Consider the following 10,255-nt stretch of genomic DNA (forward strand, 5'->3'; position numbering starts at 1 on the left):
GGCGCGGCCCGGGACCCCGGCGGCCCGGGAGCCCAGCCGTCGCGCACCTCGCGGCAGAAGTAGCGCTGGAAGAGGTCGGTGAACTGCAGCGACACGAGCTCGGCGCGCAGAGGCGCGTGATGCGGGTGCTCGCGGGCGAAGAGCCAGTACTGCCGGGCCAGCTCCCGGGCCGTGGCCACGGCGTGCAGCTCGCAGAACTCGCTCCAGCCCCTCGGGGACGTCGACGACGCCGCCGCGGCCGACGAGGGGGAGGATGTGGAGGAGGCCGAGGAAGGCTGCACGGTGGGCCCGTTCATGGCGGAGACCGAGGTGGGGCAGCCAGGCTGAAAGACACGGTGGGGTGGGCAACAATGGAGTGAGCAGGCGCTGGCACCGCGAGACCGGTTATTCAGCAGGCACATCAAACATTGAAAATGACCATTAATCCCCGGTGCTGGTGAAGATGCGTCGAAATGCGCCTACAATGTTGCCGGTGCCGTTAACAGACAAAGCCTTTGGAGGGCTGTTTGGCAGGATCGGTTTCAGACCCAAGGACTTCAGTTTCAAGTATTCAAGAGAACGCTTGCTCACGTGCGCAGAGAGGCACATACAGGGCAGCGCCCTACTAGATGTTTTCTGCCCCCATGTATATAATAGGGAAAAGGTAGATACAACTTAAATGCCCATCAGTCAGAGGCTGGTAAAGCAAACGGCTACATCTCAACTTGAATATTCTGCAGTAGTGGAAAACGTAGAGGGAGGTCTATGCCACCACCCCACGGAACAATGCAGACTCTGTGATCCAGTTTACAGGAACACACACAAAACCAAATTGCCAACTTTTATGCATCCATAAAAGTGTTTAAGTGAAGGGCAAGAAAGGTATGGCTGGAGGAAATCCCCCAGAAACAGTGTTTGCCAGAGAAACCTGTAGAATTGGGGTAGAAGGGGAAAAAGTAACCAAGGAATACTGCTGCTACTTGTCTTTAGAAAATATGGTTAAGAACACAGAGCCTGTGTCAGATGCCAGCACCACACTTACTATAGGACTTTGGGAGAGTTATTGATTTCTCTCTGCCTTAGTTCCCCTTACAGATGAGGACCATAATTGCACCTGCCTCATAGGAGGGTCACAAGGCTTGAGTTAATAAGTGTAATGACCTTAGGACTTAGGAAAAGCCTACTAAGGGCTGGCTGTTATTATTTAAATTTTACAATGAGAGTGTAACATTGGTGTCAATAAAAATAAAAACAATGAATGAAAAGGAATCAATTAACAAGACTCACAAAGGAGTGTGAAGGTGTCTCCTGCTCTGATGGGGGTCTGTCAGGCCAGGCAGACCCCTGCCTACCCATCCCAGCTGGGGCTACGTCCTCCTCCCCACCCCGTGGCTCCTTCTTTGGCACCACACAGTCAAAATGGCAGAAGCCCCCCGCCCTCTGCTGTCCGAGGTGCTGAACCCCAGACCACTCTAATTACCAGCAGTACCGTCCTTCCAACTAGGCCTGGCTGGCTGGGCCTGGGCCCTGGCTGGGGACCACATAATCATGGCTGCTTCCCCCCCCCCCCCAAAAAAAAACCTATTACTAAGGGCCTACTCCGTGCCAGACACCATGCTAGGCCTTGAGGGATACAGCAGTGAACTGGACAGAAATCCCTGCTCTCCTGGGGCTTCACCACACACATGTATATAGGCTGTGTGACCTCCGACACATGACTGGACCTCTCTGAACCCCACCCAGTTTCCTAATTTGTCAAATGAGGAGCGCCATGGTATCCACCTCACTAAATGGTTATAAGGAGTCCTTGAGAGACACTCAAGGTGGAGACCTGAACCTGGAAATTGAGGATCTTTCTTCCACACACCAGTGCACAGGCACCTTCTACTTGTGACTCTGTGCAGGGTCAGGGTGGGACAGACCTGCTGGGCAGCTGCAAAAACAATGAAGGCTGCCCCTGCCATCTCCAGGCCATCACAGTGACCCTGCAGCTAAGTGCGGCAGGACACCCCAGACGGTGTCAGTGGGAAGGGTGCTCTGCACTGAGTCAACATTTTTGTATATGGCAAGATCCTTGAAACCTACGTACAGTAAGCACTTTGCACAGAGTAGTCAGTAAAAGCCGCCAGGCAGAAGGGAGAGGAGCCGTGTGTGCCCCTGATCACCACACTCTGCCAAAACACAAAACAAAACAAAACCACCCTGTAGCTGAAGGGCGGGTGGTGGTTACCTGCAGGTGTGTGTGATTTGTCCTTAGTTGACCCACGCCTCCACACAGGTGAGGCAAGCACTATCCTCCCAGGTCAGGGGGCCCACAGAGCTCGCGGATCCCAGACCCACGCTCCTGCCCACCCGTGAGACCCTGTAAGATCTTCTCCCATTGGTGCCCGCTGCCTCTGGGAAACTGCCTGCTTTCAGCTTCACACAAAAACCAGCTTCCCGGAGCCCACGAGTCAAGTCCTGAACTTGTCCGCCGGCACACTGGTCACATGCTATCACTTGATAACTCTGATTATACAATTAGTGGCAATCTCCCCACCAGACTGTGAGCTTCACAATCGGCTCCCTGCTCTGGTCCCAGTTCCTAGTATGCAGCAGGAGCTTAATACATGCCTGTCGAATGAACGGATGCATGAATACAATAGGTCAGCTGAATTTGCGACCTCTGGCTCCTCTGGCAGATGCATGGTGGCCAGCACTCACCAACGACCACCACTCACTAGGCCGCCCCACCTCCTGTGCGCCCTGGCATCCCGGTGCCAAGTGCAGAGCCAGACTCTGACAGGAGGCTTCTTGGAACAGCGTGCCTGCTCCACGCTCCCTCGCGGCCCGGGGGGATGGCAGGCAGCCCTCCTCACACACCTCCTCTACAGCTCCCCTGTCAGAAATATGATGCATGCCAAGCACCTGCTGGACATCAGGCATTTTTCTAAAGCATTAAGTCTCCTGAGCTTCAGGACAGCCCTAGGAAGTAGGGCCTATAATTGCTCCCATTTTACAGATAGAGAAACTAGGGCAGAGAGAGGTCCCATCGCTGGCAATTATTAGAAATTCCCACAGAAATCACCCCCAAAATGCCTGATCCATGCCTGAATGCACACCAGGGGAAGCTCATTTCCCAGTGACTGTTTATCGAATGAATGAGTGAGATCCAGGGATGCCTGGGTGGCTCAGGTCCTGATCTCATAGTTCATGGGTTTGAGCCCCAGGTCAGGCTTTGTGCTGAAAATGTGGAGCCTGCTTCGGATTCTCGGTCTCCCTCTCTCTCTGCCCTTCCTGTACACACGCATGCTCTCTCTCAAAATAAACAACAACAAAAAAAGAATGAGTGATCCAGAGGAAGCAATGTAAAGTTCTTGTTCAGCTCCTGCTGGAGTCAGGAGGCATTAGCTCCTCTCAGGTCCCAACCTCGCCAGGTGGTCAGGAAAACAGCCTCAGGGTAATAGCTTAAAACCAATGATTCTATGTTTTTATACACTGCAAAATTATCCCAGTAAGTCTAGTTATTATGCTGTACACCAGACACGAATGTCACTCATCTCAATTTTAGCAATAAAAACGTAAAAATACAAATGATAAATGACACTATGTCTGGCTTTCTACATGCCCTGCTCTGTGCTAAACACTTTGTAAATAGGGCCACCGGTTTAATCCCCACTGGAGGGTAGGGGGGAGTCCCCCCGATATGTCCATTTGATAGGTAAAAAAGCCAAGGCCAGGGAATGAATCACTTGCCAAGGGTCACACAGCCTGTGAGGCGCAGAGCTGGGATCAGAACCCAGCTGGCTCTGCTAGCAAGCGGCACTGCTCACTGTCCTGCACCCACAGCCTGGGCTGTTGGCCCCTGGAGGCCACCTCCTTCCTGCTCACCCCCAAGGCCTGGTCACAGAGGACGCTCCAGAAATCTTGTATGAATGAATGAACTTCTGGGATTGAGGAGGGCTGCCTTTTGATAGTCACGCCCCCTGAGTCATGCTCCTGACCCGCATGGACGGACAAAGGGCTGGGGGTCTCTGAGAAACACACCAAGACACCTCCCACATCCAGTGACCTCTCCTGGTGGAGCTACCGGCCACACCCCGGTTCCCATCCTGCCTCTGCCACTTCTTTGCTGTGTGATGCAGAAAAGGGGGCTTGCCTCTCTGGGCCCGTGTCCTCATCTGTAAAGTGGGGCAGTGTTCAGCTCCTGGCATTTACTAGAAGCACCCTGAGAACTGACGTCTGTGGGGCGCTGGGCATGGGGCTCGGCCAACAAGCAGCTGCTGCTATGTTACTGTCCACAGAGAGGAGCAGCATCAGAGGGGGTCAGGCCCGCAGCCCAGGAAGCCACAGGGGGAGCCTGGCTTGGGGGCTGGGCCAGCAGGGAGCGTCACGGGAGGGGAGCCGAACAAAAGGCCTTCTCAGGGGAGAGGCGGCTCCAGGCGGGAGCTCCGGGCAGGAAATCACCAGTCAGAGCGGTGAGCACTCAGCTGTGGCCCACGTCTGGGAGGGGGCGTGCCTGGGAGGTTTCCTGGTTGGGCAGGCAGCCAGGCCACAGGAAGGTGGTCCCCTCCTTGGGCCTCAGCCCAGGTGGTAGCCATTTATTGAACATTTACTATGTGCTAAGCAATTGATCATCTCACACCAACTGTGGGATCAGGGCCTTCTGAAAAGCTCTCAGCAGAAAGCATTTTTTAATCTCCTGAGTGTTCCTAGGAAACTCCAGGCTTAGGCTGGAGGATATGAACGGGGGGGTCTTTGGGGAATTTTTATCCCCCCACCCCCACACACCTACCAGAGCATCTGGAAGCCTGGGTGGCCAGAGGGATGAATAGATTCCACACAGAGGGGCCTGCGAATTGGCAGAGTCCCTCCCACTGGATCAGCCTGGGCTTCTGGGGCAGGGAGTTCCCGCTCTGTGTGTGGAAGTGGGGCTCCAGGATTTCCTAAAACCCACAGCGGGGTAAGGGACAAGGAGGATGTTAAGTGGAAGCAGGAAGGTTGAATCCTGGCACCCCTTTGCCCCCAAGTCCCCACAGCAAACACAGACATGGCTGTCTCCACGCCCAGACTAGGGCGCCGAGTGGTGTGGGGGGTGGGGCGGATCTGCCTCTCAGGACCCCGAGTTCCGGAAAACTGCGTCCACCAGAGTGCCTGCTAAGGGCAACCTGGTGAAAGCCTTAGCCTGAGCTTGGTGTCCCCCGTTCAAACTTATCCATCCTAAGGGACCCCCGAGCCTCTACCAAGTCAGTGAGAACTGAGGCGCTGAGCAGCTGGGAATCCTGGCTCTAAGCAGGGAATCTGAGCTGTGGGGCCCACTCTGAGCCATGACCCCAGAGACTGAGGCTTGTCAGCTCCCACTCTAGCCAATCATCCTGGATAATAATGTAATCTGGGGAAGCTAACATTTTCCGTTTAATTATCAGGCCCAGGTGCGGAGAAAGCCTTTATCCACCTGTGGGAATTCCACCTGCCAAGCCTGGGGGTGGATAGTTTAGACTGTGGTAAGTGAAGTTAAAATGAGCCAGTCCAGAGCTTCCCCCCTTCCCCAGCTCACAGCTGTTTGGGTAGGAAGTCTCACACCTTCAGAGGGAGACACCTCCTCCAGGGAGGACTCCAGGTTGACTACAGGCCACAGTAAGCAGTTCTGTCTCCCCCACCTACAGCACCAACTTTTCCTGCTGGCCGGACCCCCTGCTCAAGGAAGCCCAGAGAGGTGGGGGGGATTCCAACACACACAGCCTAGCAGTCAGCCCACTGCCCTTTCACACCATTCAGGCTGTCTAGACTGTGGAGAAGCTCCTGGGAAGTACAGAGTGAAGGTTCTGAGGTCCACCTGGCTGAGGTGGGTTCTGGCCTAGATCATCAGGCAGTCAGTGGAACCCTGATGCATCCCCCTAGTCACCTAGTGCCCAGGGACATTTATCAGGTTGGCACAGTATGCCAGAACAGGAAATGTCCTCTGGCTTCCTCTGTCCCCATGCCAGGCCGGACACCCTGCCCCCCACCCAACACATACACACACACAGCTAGGCTACAGGAGAAAACCAGGGACTATCCACCCAAGAAGGGGCAGGACTCCTCAGCCCCACCCCTCCCATCCAGCACGGAACTTCCTTGAGCTGCCCCTGAGCCGAGGAGACAAGGGTGAGAGCCCCACACCCGCAGCGGGGCTGCTTCGCAGAATCAGGAGGGGACCCCTGCCCGAGCTCCTCACCTTCTCCGGATCCGAGAGGGCACCAGAGGGCCAGCTCTCAGAGGGGAGATTTCTGCCAAAGGCCCTCTTCTGTGACCACCTCCCCCCAGTCAGGTCTCCAGTCCCCCAGCCCCCCAAGGCTAGCACCTCGTCAGAGGCACCCTGTGAGTCAGCTCCCGGTGAGCAGGGCATAGACTTCCTCTCTCCCAGGCCTCACTGGAGACACATGGGGCAGTGGCAGCCTCCCCCCCACCCACACCCCCGCTAGCCAACCGGGGTGGGGGCCCACATCCGGGCAGGCCCCCAGGGGCTCCGGGCCTGGCTCCGAGGAAGCCTGCAGCCGGCCCCCCTTGCCGACCCCTGACAGGGTGGCGTGGGAGGAAGAATCTTCCAGCCATCTGCTCAGCTGCTGGGTTTCCGGTCGGGGCGGGGCCGGGGGACACCAGGAGGACTTGCTCTCCTGGGGAGGTGCCCCTTGCCCCTGCAGAGGGGAAAGGGTACCAGGCCGAGAGGCCCCGTGGTGATGGGTGGGACCCTGGCGCCCTGACTGGAATGCCAGTTGCCCGGGGGGGTCAGGGTGTCCAGCTTTGGACCTGCCCAGTTTCCAAGGGACCACAGGCCCCCGGACGCCAGGGAGCTGGGGTGCAGGGCTCCTGGGTCCAATTAGGCCTGACTCAGCGAGTGACCCCAGCTGAGTCACTTCCCCTGGGCAGCCTGCCCGCCTCAGTTTCCTCAGGGAGGGCGGGCAGCTGGGAACAGGGTCAGGCTGGAAACGAGAAATTTGTATTACACCTCTGGACTTGACGGCAGCCTTCTCGCATCTGCCATATGGAAGCTGCTTCCGGACCGGCCCGGTGGAAGATGCTGAACACCCACCCGGGGAGCCCCTGCGGACCATTTTCTCAGGAAACCTGGCAATGAAGTGCGAGCCCCCTCGGGGCACTCATTGCAGTAGCTCACATTTATTGAGCACTGACTGCATGCCAGGCATGATGTGCGCCACTTATCAACACAATTCTACTGTGCAGTCATTAGTCCTCCCGGGTCACAGAGGATATTGGAGTTCAGAGAGGTTAAGGGACAAGCCCAGGGGCACACAGCCAGAGGCAATTACAACCAACACAGTTCAAGTCCCTACACTATGCCAGGCTCCTACACTCCACATGTTAGCTTACCCTGGAGAGGCTGGGATTCCTGGTCCCCATTGGGCAGATGAGGCCCAGAGAGGTCAGGTAATGTGCCCTAGGCCTCATAGCTAGAAGCTAGCAGATCCCAGACTTGGCTCCAAAGCCCATGCTGCTACCAGGGAGAGGTAGGGATCTAACAGGAGAGGCCTCTCATTTAACAATGTTAATATCATCACCCATTATCATCAGGTGAGGCCCAGCACGGAGAGCCTTATGTGCCTCTCCCCCCACACCCCCCACCACCGCTGCCAAAGTGTGCTGCCCTGGGACTGGGGGGGTCCCTCCAAGTGCCTCTGTCCCTGGCCCCCTCTGCCCTTGGGGAGGCTCCATCCAGGAGGTGGAGGGTGTCCTGGGTGGCACTGCTGGACCAAGATATCCAAGGGCACCCAAAGGCTGAACTGTGCAGGGCTTCCACTAGATCTGGAGTGGTCCCACAGATTCTGATTTGTATTAGAAAGTCCCACCCATCAGAGAAGCATCAAGCCTGGGCTTCACAGGAATGGGGGTTGGGAGGATCAGGAAGGAAAACAATCAGAGCTAACACCCACAACAAACAAGTCTCATCATTCTTACTACTACGACGCCTGATCAAAATGTTCTAAACACTTTGTGAATTCTCTCACATCTGTTTCCAATGACCCCTAAGTACGAGGTACTATTATCACACCCACTTGATAGATGAGGAAACTGAGGCTGGGGCGGTGAAGCAAGACCTCATAGCCAAGAATCACTATCCCCTCATCCTCGCCTGTGTCTTCAGATTCTTCTTGCAAAGACTCAGGAAGCCCCAGAGCTGCACATGCTGGCAGACCTCAAGGGACGCTGGTGAACAGACATCCCACGGCCGGTAACAACAACGCTGATGATGATAATGATGAAAAATCACCACCACCACCTGTAATTGAACCCCTTCTCTGCCAGATAGCAGGTGCTTTTCACACACTGGCTCATTAAATCCCCACCACAAACCTGTTATTATCCCATTTCACATAGGGGGGAACTGAGGCTCACAGGTGTCACTTGCTGCCCTGGGCTAGACTGGAAGCAGTAGGAGAATGGATGCTAAGCCTCTAGGACCTTTCTCTTCCACTGCTGAGGCCCTGAAGATCCTCGGCCCCCAGCAGCTGGTACTTCAGTCTGGCCCCTTCCCAGCTGGCTGCCTCTGTGGCCCACAGGGACCACAGAAGTTCTAGGAATGCTCACCCCTTGGCTCAGAAGGATTTTCCCTCCCAGAGGAGGGTTGTGGGAAAAGGCTCAGAAGAAGTGTATTAAAAACCCTTCCAACTTCCCATGCGGGCCCTGGCCTCTCATCTGCTGACCCCAGCCCGCCCAGGCGGCCTCTGCCTGCTCTCTCCCCATTTGGGCTGGGTCTCCAGCCCCCGCAGGTCCCAGGGAGCCTCCGGAGCTGTTTCCGCTCTGGCAGCCAGGTCAGTGATGGGAAATCCAGACAGGACTTGCACCCTCGGCCCTCGAGACCTGTGTGCCCGGCACCTGGCAGGGGCCCTACAGCTGGACTGTAAACAGGGAGGCAAGATGGGCAGACTGCCCCAGCTGACCTGGCAGCTGGTGGGCATCAGGGGATGCTCATCTCCCAGCCCAGGGGGGTGTGGGTCAGCTCTCAGCCCCTCCTGCTCCCAAAGCTGGACCTTGGCCCTACAGACATCATCTTGCCAGGCCCTCTGCTCCGAAGCCCCCACCCGCAGCCCAATTTCACTTCCTCCCACTCAGTCGGGCCTGGCCAGGCCCCTCCCTGGAGGCCTCCAGCTGCAGGCAGTGACCTCCTCACCTACATCATCATGGCAGGGAATGGGGAAGAGAAACAGGAGAATGAGGAAATTAAAGAAGAAGAAGAAAAAAAAAGTAGCAGGACAGGCAGGCAGGCCCCCCTCCCCAGTTCCTCAAATGCAGTCCCCATCATCCCAAAAGCCCCCATGGTCAGAGGGAGGGAAGGAGGGGATTTCTGCACCAGCCATTAAAGGCCTCTGAAATTACCCTCTCAGCCACACTGACCTATAAGACCATGCCCCCTCCCCATCGCTTTTTTTTTTTTTTTTTTTTTTGGATGGGAGGATTCACCTGAGCTCCAGGTCTGGGGTGTAAGGGAACCAGCTCAAAGCGTCCTGAGCTGTGAGACTCCCAACCCTGTGAAACTCCAGGCTTGGGGGCACCTGGCCTGACCCACCCCTGAGACGTGGGGACTGTGAAGAAGGGATTCTAGAATCCAGAGATACCCTCCTAGCCACAAGGCCTGGGTTGGGAGAGTGGGGAGGGGCAGGTGGCTCTGTAGCCTCAGTTGACTACTTTCACTTTTAAGGTCCAAGCACTTGACCCTAGACCCCTCCTCAACAGGCACAAGTTGAGGGGGACGGCTGCTCTCGACTGACCGGGCTACTTTAAGAGGAGGTAGACTGGGGGTATTAACCATATCCTCTCAGCGCCTTCCCCACTGCCTCCCCTATTCCATCCCCAACACGTGTGTGGGTGGGGGTGTCGGCGGGGAGAGTGTCGCAGGAGCTGGGGAAGGGTCACCCCTGAACACCCCATCCGGGTTAGAGGCAGGGCAGTATTTCAGGCTGTTGTGGGAGTGCGCAGACACCGGCCAGAACCGGACAGGGGGCCTCCTCTTCCCCCATTAAAGCCCTCCCAGCACCAGAAGAGGGAGCGCCGGGAAAGGCAGGCTTACCTGAGAGAGAGGGGGTCCGGGCCCGGCCGGCCCATGGCGTCGCGCGCCCCCGGCCCCCCGAAATCCCGAGGGGGCGGGCGGGCCCCCGCCCCGGGCGCGTTCTCTCCCGCGCGCCGGCTCCTGGCTCGAGGCTCGCTCGAGCGGGGCTCAGGCAGGAAACCCGGGCTCGGAAAATGGCCAGCGCCTCATCATTTCCGCCGCCAGCGCTTGACAGTTGCGGGAGGATGCGCC

The 10,255-nt window shown here is 56.8% G+C and overlaps 1 protein-coding gene across 1 annotated transcript in view; it reads right to left on the minus strand.

Annotated features, from left to right (window-relative positions):
- The window catches only part of SH2B3 (SH2B adaptor protein 3), a 37,900-nt gene extending 27,651 nt beyond the window's left edge, over positions 1–10,249 (minus strand). The window contains exons 1-2 of the mRNA XM_029921625.1: positions 10,025–10,249; positions 9–323 (exon numbers count right to left, since the gene is read on the minus strand). Coding sequence (XP_029777485.1) covers positions 9–296 — 288 coding nt within the window. The 5' untranslated portion in view covers positions 297–323; positions 10,025–10,249. The remainder of the gene's footprint in view (positions 1–8; positions 324–10,024) is intronic.
- Between the last annotated feature and the right edge of the window lie 6 nt (positions 10,250–10,255).

The sequence above is a fragment of the Suricata suricatta genome, chromosome 14, assembly GCF_006229205.1.
Source record: "Suricata suricatta isolate VVHF042 chromosome 14, meerkat_22Aug2017_6uvM2_HiC, whole genome shotgun sequence".
Lineage (NCBI taxonomy): Eukaryota > Metazoa > Chordata > Mammalia > Carnivora > Herpestidae > Suricata > Suricata suricatta.